Raw genomic sequence first — 14740 nt, 5'->3', positions numbered from 1 at the left:
GACATGGAACTGTTGGAACAAGTCCAGAGGAGGCCACAAGTATGATGAAGGGACTGGAGCACCTCCTGTATGAAGAAAGGCTGACAAAAGTTGGGGCTGTTCAGCCTGGAGAAAAGAACCTGTGTGGAGACCTCATAGCAGCTTCCAGTATCTCAAGAGGGCCTACTAGGATGCTGGAGAAGGACTCTTCATTAGGGACTACAGCAAAAGAACAAGGGGCAGTGGATTCAGACAGGGGAAGTGCAGGTTAGATATAAGGAAGAAGTTCTTTACTGTAAGGGTGGTGAGGCACTGGAACGGGTTGCCCAGGGATGTTGTGAATGCTCCATCCCTGGAGGTGTTCAAGGCCAGGATGGACAGAGCCTTGGGTGGCACAGTTTAGTGTGAGGTGTCCCTGCTCATGGCAGGGGGGTTGGAACTGGATGATCTTAAGGTCCTTTCCAACCCTAACTATTCTGTGATTCTAAAAGAAAGTTGCATTGGAAAACCAAGTTAAAAGCATACTCTGAAAAAATTTTTTTTTTTTTTAAAAACCAACAAAACCTAGGTTTGAAACAAATCTTCAAAATTCTCAGCTGAGCGAGTGTTCTCAATAGAACTGAATTCTGGAAGAGAAAAACCCCCACCCCAAACTAGAAGCATATGACACTTTCCAAATTAAAGACAACAGTCATAGATGACACTCATACACTTGCAGATGGACAAACATTTCAACAGATTTCTAGAAGTTCTGGCTCTTCTAGATGAAATTTGAATTATGTGACAACCCAAAGAACAGCACATTGTCTGGGGGGAGAGAGGGCAAAGGAACAGAAAGTCATCTACAGAAAAGGCACCAAACATCACAGATTTGGATACAAATGGAGCTGCAGGCCAACAAAAGAAAGACAAAGATCTGTGTGTTTGCAAACATGTATAAAATACCTTGAGTACACCCTAAGGTGAGGAAGAAGAAACCATGAACCTGAACACTGAATTCCTGAAATGAAGGACCTAGATGCTGACAGCCTGCTGTAGCCCCACATCTCCACCCTGACCCAAACAGAAGCACCCACTGTAGGACCCAGCTGAGCAGTGGAATGGGGAGCATAACCCAGGGAAAGGGGGTATAAACTAGGGAGTGTGTGCATAACCATTTTAACAGCATTATTCTTATTTTTATACCTTTCCATAACAATTAAATCCGGACTAATAACGATCAGACCCTTAAGTTTTCAATCACACTAAACTTAAATTCTTGTGTCTCCTTCTATATAAGGTGGTTCCCCTCTCCCCATAAACAAGACTTTGAGCCTGAGGCCACGTGTGTGCTTCACAAAGGTTACTGTTACCAGCCAGGACAAACCAGCGCCTGGTACAGGGTAGTCTGTCAGAGCAATTAAGTAATTGAAGATTAGTTTCTGAGCTTATGAAATGATCCTCAGCCTACTCCTGATCTATCTCAACCTACAATTAAGCTATTACAGTGACCTGCCAGTATCTTGGGGCAAGATGCAAGCAGTGCAAGCCTAACCCCCTACGAAGCATCAACACCCAGTTGTGCTCTTCTGCTGAGGGAGGACAGCCTCTGTCACCACAAGGGCAGGAGCTGTGTCTTTCCACACACAGGCAGCAGAGCTGTCCATTCAGACCTGTTGGAAGAGAAGGTTTGCAGCTCCAGGTTCCCACAGCACCAGTTTCAAGACAGAAAATAAGTTACTGTTGCCCTGAAATGCTCCTCGTACACCAGTCCATCCAGGTTCTTGTGTGCCTTGCTGTCACGCTACAGGTTAACTCCTGCATCGCATTCCCAGCCCTCCCTTGACAGTAACTCTGCAAGATCAGTGCTGGTTTAACATGACTCAGCTGCAGGTATATACACCTAAACCCATAGGTATAATTTCCAAAGGGCCTGTGACTAACCCGATCTGTTTATGACATACTATTTCCAATATGAAATCAGTCCTTTATGGCCAGAGCTACAAAATGCTTTTAAAATGTTTGCTACCTACATTAGCTGAATGGGAGAGCACACCTTACAGCAGGATGTTGAGATGACTGCTTGTTCTTTTAGGAAATGGGTTAAAGCCTAACTGATCTTCTATACGTTTGAAACATATTGTTTATAGCCACAGTAGACTTTCCACAGTCTCTCCCAGATGGGTGTCCCATATGCACTGCATGGTATTTAGGACAAAAGGATTTGTGGAAGATCTTCCTGGCAAATAAATTACTGCTTTAAAAGACTCCTTACAATTGGAGGGAAACTGCTCACTCCTCCACAGTACTGAAAGGGTGGCACAGTTGAACGTGCTTCCTTTTTTGTGTTAATACATAGTTTGCAGACCAGTGTGCCTGCTTGGAAACAGTGATTAGAAGCAACCAAGAAAAGCAAGCTCACTGTTAGTACATTTTTGACATAGGGTCAACATCATCACTGGAAAACGCTGAGTCTGCAGAAAGACCAGAAACTTATTCCAGAAGCACATGTGGTCATCTTTTTAAATGTGGACAGTAACAGAATATACATGTAAGCTGTTAAACAAAATCCAAAGATATCTGGAATATTTATGAAAACTGATCACCAAATCTGAAGACCATGAGGCCACACAAGCCCTATCAGGGCACAGCAGCAGGCAAGCAAGCAGTGCCTCGGAAAGCTGCCCTACAAGGACCTCGCTGAACAACAGCAAATCCTTTTTCCTATCATTCCTGTAGCCCTGGGCAAGCAAATGGCAACTTGGAAATGTTCGGGGCTATGGAGGCAAAAGGCTGCAAATTCCCTGAGGAACTGGACGCATACGGGCTGGGCTGCCTTCTCAGGGACACCAGAAGGTGTCAGCCGAGGGCTGACAACGATTCCCTGCACAGACACCCGGGATGAACAACCTGACCTCACCATCAGCATCACCTTGTTCTGACACCAACACGCGGCATGTCCAGATGACAGCAACCACGAAAGATCTCAGTAGTAAAACGAGCAAGGTGCTGCACAGCTAATGATTTCTATTTCAACAACACTGATTTTGCATTTTTTCCATAAACCCCTAACAATATCAGAAGACTTCATGATTCCAGCAGGGAAGCCTATGAAAATGCCAGTCCTCCCAGCAGAGCAGAGAGGGTTTTTACTCTTTTTCTGATTTTTCCTCCATTCTTACATTCTGTTATTTTAATGCTCTTAATTGTTTTGTTCCTTTGAGGTAATCCTGACTTTATTTGTTTCATATCCCATTATTACCTGTTTGATCATCACTGGCTGCTCACCACACTTCTGCTCTGCACATTGCTGATCCAATCTAAAGAAAATGACTGGTTGAAATGTATTCATTATCCAGATATAAGGTGCCAATACCGCTCCAAATGTCAATTAGGAGGCTGCAACAACTCACCAAGGGCCGGGGGGCAGCACATATGGAGTGCTCCTGCCCTGTCCCAGGGGACAGGCCTGCCCTGGTTGCTGCAGTCATTGCCTGAAAAAGCACAAAGCATTTTTGTTCCTACTAAAGTGAGGGCAAGACTTAAGGGTAAGACTTGGTTTTGTGCAGGAATGAACAACCACCAACATTTTCCTGCCAGCAGAGAAAGGAGCAGGACATCATTCAGGAATTCCGTATCTCTATGATATTCCATGTCTCTATGACAGCAAACATCACCCTTCAGGTAGCCCCCACCAGAACTAACCTGAGGCACTGGCTGCAGCATAACGCAACGCAGAGGTTGGCACTGTCATTACTTTCATGGCACTGATAGAAGCCCACATGGATACAATTCCTCACCAAAGTGCTGCTGCTTTTGTATCTCCGGAATCTGAACACAGCTCTGTTTGTCCACATCTTAACACATAACCCATTACTCTGCAAAAAGCCCTGACAGCCCAGGAAACCAAAGTGAGACCCCATGCAGGCTCCATCATTTCCATACTGCCACAATCCTCATTTCCCAGCTCAGTGGGCTGCCTCCTCTCCAAGAAAAGATGTATGCAAAAGTATATGAATTTAGACTGCTTGAAATAAAGACCAAGTGAAATATCTCAGTAAAACTTTAATTATTACATTATTTTCCATGCTATGACAATCTCATTTCTCAATTTCTATGCAAAGCCTGACAATATGCAGCAGGATTATTACACATGCAAATGTATGTAAATGAGATACTAGAACAAATCCAATCTGTGGTTTTGGGATAACATTTTGCCCTTCTATTCCAAAAACAAATTGAGAGAACAGAACAATACTGTGAACTAAAAATATTTTGTGTGCAGAGGATTATTAAGAATTTACTCTCCCTTATGCCAGAAAGTACTCAATGTCCTTAATTCCTACTAGGAGCAGAGAATCTTGGCACCACACAGAATCAGGCTCATTGGAGAACCATACAGGCAGGAGTGAACCCTCACAACATCAGCCTTTACAAGCCAAGTTACAATAGCAAAACAGTATGATGTTTACCTGGAAGGGACTATCCCACCTTGTGGTAAACTGATAGCTGCCCCTGACCTATCCCTGTACTTCCCATAAAACAGTGCTGTAAAGATACAGAAGAGATTTTATTATGCTTCTGTTTGTATTATATATATCGTATAACATACGTAACAACACCAAGTTACATCAACACACTAAGCAGCAGCTCCACTGCCTTTGCAAGCTGCAGTCACAGTGCACCCAACACTTCGGTCTAGCCCCATTACCTGAGGAAGACACTACCTCAGTGAGTCCTGACCCTGGGCCAGGGGCTTTAGACAACACAAAAGTCTCCAAAAGTTTGCAGCACACACACATAAAACATGGGGAAGGGAAAAAGAAAGACTACAACCCAAACAAACCACTTTGGGTTAACAATACAATATTCTGGGGAGATTAACCTCCTAAACTTCCCAGCAGTGAGCAAGTGGAGAACACAGGTTCCAGGATCTGCCCCAGGTCTTTCCTGCTCTGAGGGGTCCTGGCTATTCACAGTATACAAGGGAAATGAATTACAACATTTCTTTTTCACTTTTGCCAGTTACATCATTGACATGGCCATGCTGATACAGATAAGAGGTTTTCTCCTTCTCCAAACTGTATCTCAGATGCAGCACCTAGTGTTAAAAAGCAAGTGTAACAGTTTCCAACAGGACCAACTGAGCAGCAAATGAATCCCAAACACTAAATAAGCTCAGAACAGCATTTACGTAGGCAAAGTTGAGCATAAACTTAAATCACCATGCAGCCTCAGCTCACACAGAAAGATGGAGCTTGACTCCACAAAAATGGAAGGTATGGAAATAGTCTGATGTGTTTAACTGGTCTTAAGCTTCAGTAGTAAACTCCAGACAGAAGCACATGGGATCTTGTTCATCCGTGCTTCACAAATACATTTGTAAAAGGTAAAGCTCCTGCTGTTCCGGTAAGAAGCACTGACAGCTCCCCAGCAGCCTGCAAACGCTTTTAAAAGCCTCTAATCTCAGTAATCCAAGTCTGGTGACTCCTTACATCTGCATGTAGCAAAGCCTTCTACAGTCATAGGCAAACCTTAGACTTACTAACTGCAGACGCTGTCAGCATTATGTAGTGACTACAGGATGCTGTCTTACCAACAGAACACACTGCCACCGTTTTCAACACACCACAGCGCAACAAGTCATTAAAAGAGAACAAAATGGATGTTACTTTTTCCAAATGACAGAAACTTGAGCACTGTGGGGAGAACAAAGAAAGAAGGGAAAGCAAAGCAAGGATTTCTGCTACAAGAGCAGTACCAACCCCAAGGGTAGAGATCGATGAGAGGGCAATGATGGAGCCTTGAGGCACCAGGCACAGCCTTGATACCGAGTGTGTGGTGGCAGCAGAACACAGGCAGACAGCTACTGTGAGCAGAAACAGGCTGCACCACAGCAGCATAGGGACCAGCAGATCAACTGGTGACAGAAGACATGAATCAGAAAAACGAGAATTAGATCATTTGACTACAATTATGCTGGTTTTGTCACTATTAAATCACAACTTTTCCGTTACGTATGTTGTGGGGTTTTGTCTTTGTAACTTGTATAGCCCATATGTTCACAACAGATGGATCAGTGCTGCAGCTCACTGGTATTTTTCTAATTATAGTTGGGATTTATGAAATTCTTAAAGAATTTCCAAGGAAATACTCCCTGCTGAGGCCAGGTGAGTCTGAGCATCTTCACTGTCATCAGCAAACACTAAAATCAATGACGTGAAATTGATGAAGGCAAACTTATTTAAGAGATAAGATCACAAGGAGCTGAAGGAGACAAATGCACAAAGTCTTGAGAAAGTGAATATGAAACAAATTAAAAGAAATCAAGTGAAGGTTTGCTCATCTAATTGCATCTTCAATTTAATGCTTTTAAACAGCAGGCCATCTTTATCCTGCAATTTTACATGTGTACAAGTGTACAGCCAGAACCAGTACTGCCTCCACTTAAGTGCACACTTAAACGTATCAAATCTCTGAAGTAAAACATAGCTTACGTAATGTGAGATTTTGGCCTTTAGCTGACATAGAAAAGACTGATGTGTCCGAGGGCACTCTAGCCCACTTACGACTATGCACAGTCCAGGAAAAACACAGTCAGGTTTTTCTTTTTAGGGAGTGATCTAAAAGAAAACCAAGTTAGATTTTAAGAAATACACCAAATGAGAACAGAAACATTTGTATAACAGAACTCCAAGCCCTACCAACAAATGCTGTGGCATTCCCAAACTGTTTATTTGGAATCTACCTGCAAGTGTATCCACAGCTTTCAGAACATGCATCAGGAAACAATTCCCAGCTAGAGCAAAGGAATGGGAGGGCTCAGGTTAAGGAAGGTGAGGTATGACATCCCAAAGCAGTACACGTGCTCTGGGGTCATGCAAGAGATGAGGTGTGTTATTCCCTAGCTCCCCTCAGCCCTGTACTCCCACACCGCATGCACACCAGAGACACAAGTACCAAAAGTGACCACTGCTGGAACTGCTGCTTGCCTCCCTCTTGCTCACATCCTACGAGGACACTGCTGCTGTCACTTTCTGTAACAGCAGTTTGTGAGCAAGCACGCTACATTTTATACCACCAGCATATCAGATTTTCCATTCTCATGTTCCAAAGATTTGAGAGATCCATTCCTCTCCAGGTACCTCAGAGGCTTTAGAAACTCTAGATCCTTACCCTACCAAAAGCCTATGTTATAGCACAGGCTGCATGCTCCAGATGCAATCCAGAGATGGCTGGTCCAGCAGTCTTACTGCTTGTCCCCTTTTCTTCCTGCTGCATCCATCAGTTCGATACCGCAAAGGAAAACCCTCTTGGGCAAAACCTAAACGTGAGGTCCGCTTGAGCACACTATAAATGCTGTACAAAGCTTCTCCACCAGCCTGAAATGCCCCAATTAGAAAAAGATGCATTTCCCTGAACTGTGAAGGAAAGAAAAAAAAGCAAGGGAGCATTTCCTTGGCTAGGTCCCTTTAGACCCATAGTATACAACAGTATTTTCTGCCAAAAGCATGGTGCAATATGCAAATACTAAAAAAGCAGCTGGAAATTCACTAAACTCTACAGGGGAAACTGGTCACAAAGGTTCTTGGATAGTTTAGACCCCAAAGAAGGCCTTTCCTTACATGCATTTCATTTACTTCTTTCAGACTCCAGTCCCTTCCCTTAAATGGAGGCGAGCAAGCCTGAACAGCCCCTTTTCCTCCAGTCACAGAGCACAGCACCTGAGGACACAGCAAAAAGCAACCAGAACCACTCACATCCCCCTCAGAGATGACAGCTTGGTCAAGTAGCAGATCCAGAGAAAACACCTCTCAATAGGAAGTCCAGCTGCTGCTTCTCAATAATCAAAGCTCTTTATCAACCAAAAAATGACTCCCAAATTTGTTACCACACATAGCAGATGTTGTAGCAGAATGCAGTTGTAGCAGCCTAATGGTTCTCATTTTCCAGTCCCTCCTGCCAAGTGATCCAATCCATCCAGGCCAGTGGCACATCCCTACCCAGAAACAAATTTTGAGCATGGGCTGCCAATACATCTGTATTTATTTATAAGCTGTATAATGTCCTACTGAATACATTAGGTACCTTATAAAACAAACAAAAATGGAAATGAAAAAGGGAAAGATAAAAACATTATTTCAAAAATGTTTTACTTATTAATGGTACAAAAAATACTTTCTTCCCACACTCCAGTGGATTGCCTTTGGCTACTTCACTCTGGAGACCCCTGATCTAGCTGAAGGCAGATATGAAGCTTGCTTCATAAACTTTGGTTGCTGGATTTGGGTACAAACTCAGAAAACTATCAACATTCCCCAAAATTCTCCCAAAACACAGATCATGATTTCACTCACAGCAAGCAAACAAGCCTGGAGCTATTAAGAGGCCTCTTAATGGCTCGATCAGCATGTCTCAATTGCAAAGTTAACCCATCTAAGGGGAGCCCATGCTTTTCCTGACAACTTTATTACTATTTCTGATCTTTTAACTGTTGGTGAGAAACAAAAGTCTCAGATGCAGCTGTAGGCAGACTCCTTCAGTGCTTCTCCCAAGAGATAACTTCACTCACTGCCTTAGAATGCTAGTGCAATGTATGCTAACATTTTGTAATTATCATGTATGAATGCAAGATATGCTAATTTCCAGATGACTATCAGGAAAATACATTGAAAGCATATTATACCACCAAGAACTCTGAAAAGGTTTTCCCTTAAGAGTATCTCGAAGTAGGTTTCAAGGGGAGGAAAACAACGTACAAGAGAATAACCTTGGTGCAGAGGCAAGGTGAGGCAACCTCCAGATGACTAAGGAGATCTTATTCATCCCCAATCCACCATTACCAAGACAACATCAAAGAAACTGTATTATATGAGAGCAAATTTTCATAATGAAAAATCTACACAAACCTCAGGACCATGCTATTTTAACAGCATCAACCACTGGCAGGATTGTTTCTCTTGGTTGAAGAGTCATGGTCAGAGACTATAATTAGGAGCACACAAACCAGAAACCAATTTCACAATGCTCCCTATCTTTATCAAAGGGTTAGTCCTCCAGTAACAAACAACTATTGAACAAGGCTGCAAAGAATTTTAGGAAAATATATATTATATCTAAAGTTGAATCAGAAATCTAGGTTGGGTTGTTGGGTGGGTTTGTTTTTTTTTAAAAAGGTGTGCTTCAACTAAACTGGTAAGATGATAAGACAGGGACTACTTCTTGATATCATCACCAAACAGATATACATAGCTTTGCAAGAACATGTTCCAGAACAGACAGTGTCATCTCAGCAAAGGCTTTTTTCACACAGGCCTGACAAACCAGGACAGACAGCCGTGATCCCGTATCAGCACAGTAGCCAGGCTGATCTAGATCAGGTTCAGTTAACCTGGTATTGCAGTTCAGTCACAGGCTGCAGCCAGTGTTACAAGAGGCTCTCCACAGCCTAAAAGATCAACAGCACCATTCACTCAAACAGGTATTCCTCGAGTTTATAAAATACACAGTAAAACAAGAGGGGAAGACAAAAGCCATCTACATAAATGCAAGGTTTTGTTGCAGGAGCTAGATAACAGCTGCTGAGAACTACTCTGGCTGCTGCTCTTCCCATCACTTCTTGTTTGACTGTAGTGTGCCATCCAACCAACCTAATGTGCTTCAAAAGTAGCTCTCATTTCACTGATCAAATACATATAAAATAAGCCACCTGCCATGTGAGAAAATGACTAACATTTGTATCTTTTAAGCTGTTTGCTTCACCACTAAAGAAACTTTTGAACACAGTAGTATTGGTGTTTGCTAAAAGAAACTTGGTTTTAAAAACAGGATTTAAAAGCCTTAAGAAAACACACAAGGAAATGATAAAGACCAAAGGTAAATCTGAGTAACTTACTGCTGCTGCAGCCTCCTCTCCACCTACATAGATAGAAGAAGCAATCTCCATCACGGACAAGTTCGTGGGAGCATCTGTAGTAGATGACGATCTGGGCCGACCTGATTGAGTATCTTGGCCAGACCTCCTGTTGATCTGCGGGCTTCCTTTCGGGGCATCTGCCTTGCCCCACCTGCTGTGCAGGCTCGTCCCTCTCTTCATTTTAGGTGGCACTCTGATCTGCTGGAGCACACGGTTCAGAGCTGTGGGGTGGGTGGAGACACCATCAATTTCAGCACAGACGCTTTGGCTTTCCAGATCCATGTCAGGCTCCAGATCAGCCTGAGCTTGCTGAATATCATGCGGAGAAACTGAGGACCTCCTGCGCTGATGCTGAAAAAGGTGCTTCAAGCCTTGACCAATCACATTAATGTTCTCCAAAGCATTATGCGTTATTTTTGATAATTTTTGCTCGGATTCATGTTGCCTTTTGGTCTCTTGATCTTGGGATTTGCCTCCAGGATCAGGGTCGTCACACAACTGTTCAGTGCTAGAGGGCTCCATTGGTGACACCCAACAGGTTTATTTCACTATTCATATATAATTATGTCCCCTGTCTTTGAAAGGCGTGTGTTTGTAAAATGCCAAGATTGTCAGCCAATTAGGTGTGCAATTGCTTCACGAGTGACTACACATGCAGCTGTGCCACGGTGATCTCATGCTTATCTAATGTTAAACAAAAGAGTCATTGTTATACATCCATGCAGAAAGTAGTGGGTTAAAAAATCCAAAGCGGAAAACATGCCATTAACAAAACAATATGTATCAGTTTTCCAAGCATCCCTCCATGTGGTATTAGTTGCATCTAGGCTGTATGCAGAAGCCAAAGCTTGTATGAGACAAGTCATTCATCACCTGGGGGAAGAAGCCCAGCACAAAGGGTACAGGAAAGCAAGAAGGTAAAAAAAGCTGTTCAAAAGGGGGAGAAGCAAGGAGAAATGAGTGGGGTTTTGTTCTTTAAGAACAAGCCCACAAAAATATTTAACAGAGCATGAAGTTAAACTTCTGAAGGGCATGCTAGTCTCTTTGGTAGAACTTATTTTGTTCCTTGACAAAGATCTGGTATTTCGTGCTTCAAATGTAACGTCTGCTCAGCCTACCTGATTTTCCTGTAGAATGCTTAACTTCGCAGTATTTAGCATATGCAAGAAAACAGAACACTTCCAAATCAGTTATGCATTTCCAAATAGTAAGAAATGGCTTATTACTGCCAGCATCCGCTGATGGCAGTGGAGACTAGATGTGAAAATCTGTCTTCAGCAGGAACAGGCAAGTGAAATGGTTTCAACTGGCACAGTCTTGTCCATAATTCTCAGAAAAAACAAAATTGTCTTTTTAAAAGTAGAATAAGCAACCAATCTGAACAGGAGCAGCACCGTGTATGTATAGCTCAGTCTCTAGCAGAGAGGAAACACGCAGCTTTTCTCCCAGAGAGCTCAACCTTCCTGTCATCTGAGCTCAGGCAAGAGCTGGTTATAGGACGCTGCAGCTGAGTACTCAGATAGCAACTCACTATGGGAGAAGTACAGCAAAGGAATGAGGAAGGAAGGAAGGAAGGAAGGAAGGACACATTATCTGAAAGAGTTTCACATCAGCACCATGAGATCACATGCTCGGAAGCTGATCATTGTTTTCTTGCAGGAGAAAGCTTTGATTAGGCTTCTCTAAATACAGAAACCAGACCATAGGGTTCTACCTCAATTTTGGCAGAAAGCAGCCTGGGCTTTAAATAAAATACAAATAAAAACAGCAACAAAATTTCATTTGAAATGCAACATATGTTTGGCATTTGAAAGCATTCTTTCTTATCTTAAAACAGCTGCAGAAGCACAATGCATTGAGGTTACCATTAGAGCACTCAATTTTTGCATCTGAAACCTGACAGAACGGGTTAAACAGATATTCCAAAATGCTTTACAAATTGGCATCCAAAAATACCAGAAGAGCTGCCTCACGCTCTTTTTCAAATGTCATTGCTATCAGCTGGAGGCAAGATGCAATTCTGTACTTACAGAAAGCAAAACGCTGGAGTCATATGGGATTTTCTCTCAGTACTCTGAACATGCTACAACCACCGAGTGTAAATACATTGGCCAGTTGGACATTGAATGCAAAGTAATAAACTACATACCAGAAAATACAATGTATTTACCAATTCATGCAGAAATTGTGCGGCAGAATCAAGTATGTAAAAATAAAAGGTTAGCTGTGCATTTTTTAACAGTTTCTTAACCTGCTTCAAGTGCCTTCATGAGCAGTGTCATGCTGTGACTTTTGAGCTCAATTTGTCTTTTTTCTTGTGCAATAGGTTTTCCAGAAAGTTGAATTGCAGGTTTCCAGCCAATTTAATTTGGTGGGAAAAGAGAAAACTAGAGATTGCCCTTTTCATCCAACAATGGATCAGTGAACAAACCTCACTGTCCCCAAATTATTAGGCATGTAAAACACAAATCTGACAGTTGACCCATAACCGCCTTTTTTATTTTAGCCAATTCCCTCAGTATTCATTTTTCAGCCAGGACTCATGAAGAACTGTGATTCTTATCAAAGATGCCCAATACACCTTCTAACCAGTACATTTGTGATCTCCTGCATGCTTCCTATCCAGATTACCACTGGTAATACTGCTGATCTGAAAGAACACCATTTCAGTCTACCTACAGTTCCATGCATTACCTTCTGGAAAGCATTACCCTTCTTAAATTAGCTCTGTGTCAATTTATAGACCTGAAACAAGTTAGCCAACAGTGAGCTCACAAACATGTCACTACTACCCCTGAAACTACACTGAGCTTTCTCTCCAAGGCCTTGTGGTCTTCTTACTACTTGTGTTTCCATGTGATGAGTCTGTTGTGAGCCTGAAATGAGCTTTTCAAATTGCACATCTGGTATGAAGATTCTTGAAACTACTTATTTGTCCTAGCACCTGCTTTTGGGGCAAAAGCTACTCATAAATTTGAAGAATTGTCAATCAGCAGAATTAATCAGCATTAGGATTCAAGTTTTGTACTTCCCTCCCCCCAAAAAAACCCAAAAACACCATTATATTCCATTTGAGAGAGGAAACAAAGTACTTTATAGCATAAAGTTCAAAACCATGTGTTTCTTAGTCATACAAGAGTACGATACAGAGGGACAAAATGCACAATTTCATACAGTCACACTGAGCAGATGTTGTAATATTATTACACCCCAAGAATATTGCCCTTCATTGTGCAGTCATTTCACATGAGCACACGGAAACAAAACAGTTCAAAAGGAGAAACTGGCAAAAACAATATTAGAGAACTGTGAATATATAAACTAGTACTTGCCTCCATCACTTGCCCTTTAGCATGGCTGACATACAGCAGTCCCTCCACTGAACAAAACTGCAAAAGAAATTAGGTATGAGATGCAGTTCTTGGACATGGGAGGAAAGTTTTACACAAACAAAGTGAGCATGGTTCCATCCTCATCCTCCTCCCCCCTCCTCCTCCCAACATTTAAATGCAGGTGCCTCTGGAAGATGGGCTATTTTAGACTCTTTCAAATAACTGGAGAGATACAAATATACTTGAAATTATAACTAAATCTTACAGAGTTAATCAAGAAGTTCTTATTGAAGGAACCCTTTCTTTTGGGGTTTACAGCCACCAATATATGATGAAAGCCCAGGTAGGTTTCAGGGTTCCAGCCTACAAGGTCACACTGGCCCACACAGTTTTTATTTTCTCCTCCTACTCAGTCATCAGTTCTGCACATAGGTCAAACAGCTTGCTCATGTTCACCTGGAGCTCACCTACCAGGACACAAGAACTGAGAGCACTTGAGACATGAGCATCTTCCAGTCCATTCCTCAGGGAAGCCTGTGGCACCTTAGGCTGAGCTGCCCCTGCACTAACAGCACCCTCTGGCCAAGGGCAAATGAAACCAACCCCTGTGCAGGACAGCACCCCCACAATAGCAGACCCCCCACACTGAGCCAGCCTTGTGGGGACACAGCCATGGACCCACTCAGGGCCCCTGGCACTGAACGAGCATGAAGGACTCGGAGACCCAAGCTCAACCAAGGCAGAGCACCTGGCCGAGGATGTCATCCCGGCTTCGCTCTCCTCCCCTAGATGGGGAACAGAGAATTTTAAGGGCACGTGGATGATCTGTCCAACGTTTCTGCACCAAGCCCAAAGCAAGGCCAGATCCTGGCTAGAAGAACACAGCAGAGGACAACAGAGAGGACAGCAGAGAGCAGATACAACAACTGCATTTCTCAGGATCAACAGCCAGACTCTAACACTATTCTGAAACACAAAGGTGAACAGTTACTCAACTAGCTCTTGAAAACGGGGACACAAGCTTCGCAGTACATTAACACTCAGAATACTACAAGCCTCTGTACAGCTGAGCAATTTTACCATTTTATTACATGCCAGATTCCCACCTCCAAGACAGCAGAGATAAAGAGAACATTACTCAGAACCACTGGAGTGGGATGCTAGGATATGGAGAACGGGATGACAGCAGATATGAAGAACTTAGAAAAATGAATGAAGGCATTTTTTCAAAGATGTCAACATAGAAGACACCACACTTCTGCAACAGGGTGAGTGGAGAACGAGGCCAAGAGCCAGAGGTATTGTGAGCGTACGAGGTGCCACCAACATCACTTCAGAGCCTTTCTACTTTTTCCTGAGCTTTGCAAAGCTACTGCACTGGGCTAATCAAAATTCCTGCCCTTTCCTGTAGTTATGAAGAGTAGACATAGCCTTTTTTTTTTTGCATATATAATGGCCCTATTGCAGAGCTGTTTACTCAGCACAAATGCATCAGCTTAATGAATTCCCCTTCAAAACCACAGTTCTCTCTAAG

General features: G+C 42.8%; 1 protein-coding gene across 6 annotated transcripts in view; it reads right to left on the bottom strand.

Moving 5' to 3' along the window:
* Positions 1–14740, bottom strand: part of TMCC1 (transmembrane and coiled-coil domain family 1) — a 120797-nt gene that overhangs the window by 53291 nt on the left and 52766 nt on the right. For 5 of the 6 annotated variants that reach the window (XM_061362518.1, XM_061362517.1, XM_061362520.1 and 2 more), the window contains 3 exons: positions 13203–13263; positions 10993–11400; positions 9854–10558 (listed from right to left, as the gene is read on the bottom strand). In XM_061362518.1, coding sequence (XP_061218502.1) covers positions 9854–10396 — 543 coding nt within the window. In that variant the 5' untranslated portion in view covers positions 10397–10558; positions 10993–11400; positions 13203–13263. The remainder of the gene's footprint in view (positions 1–9853; positions 10559–10992; positions 11401–13202; positions 13264–14740) is intronic. The other variant, XM_061362521.1, reaches the window with a different exon arrangement.

Source organism: Neopsephotus bourkii, unplaced genomic scaffold (assembly GCF_033783945.1).
Source record: "Neopsephotus bourkii isolate Nb327-2 ecotype Australia unplaced genomic scaffold, CSIRO-AGI_Nbou_v1 NB_1120, whole genome shotgun sequence".
NCBI lineage: Eukaryota > Metazoa > Chordata > Aves > Psittaciformes > Psittacidae > Neopsephotus > Neopsephotus bourkii.
This window is presented reverse-complemented; position numbering and strand designations above follow the sequence as displayed.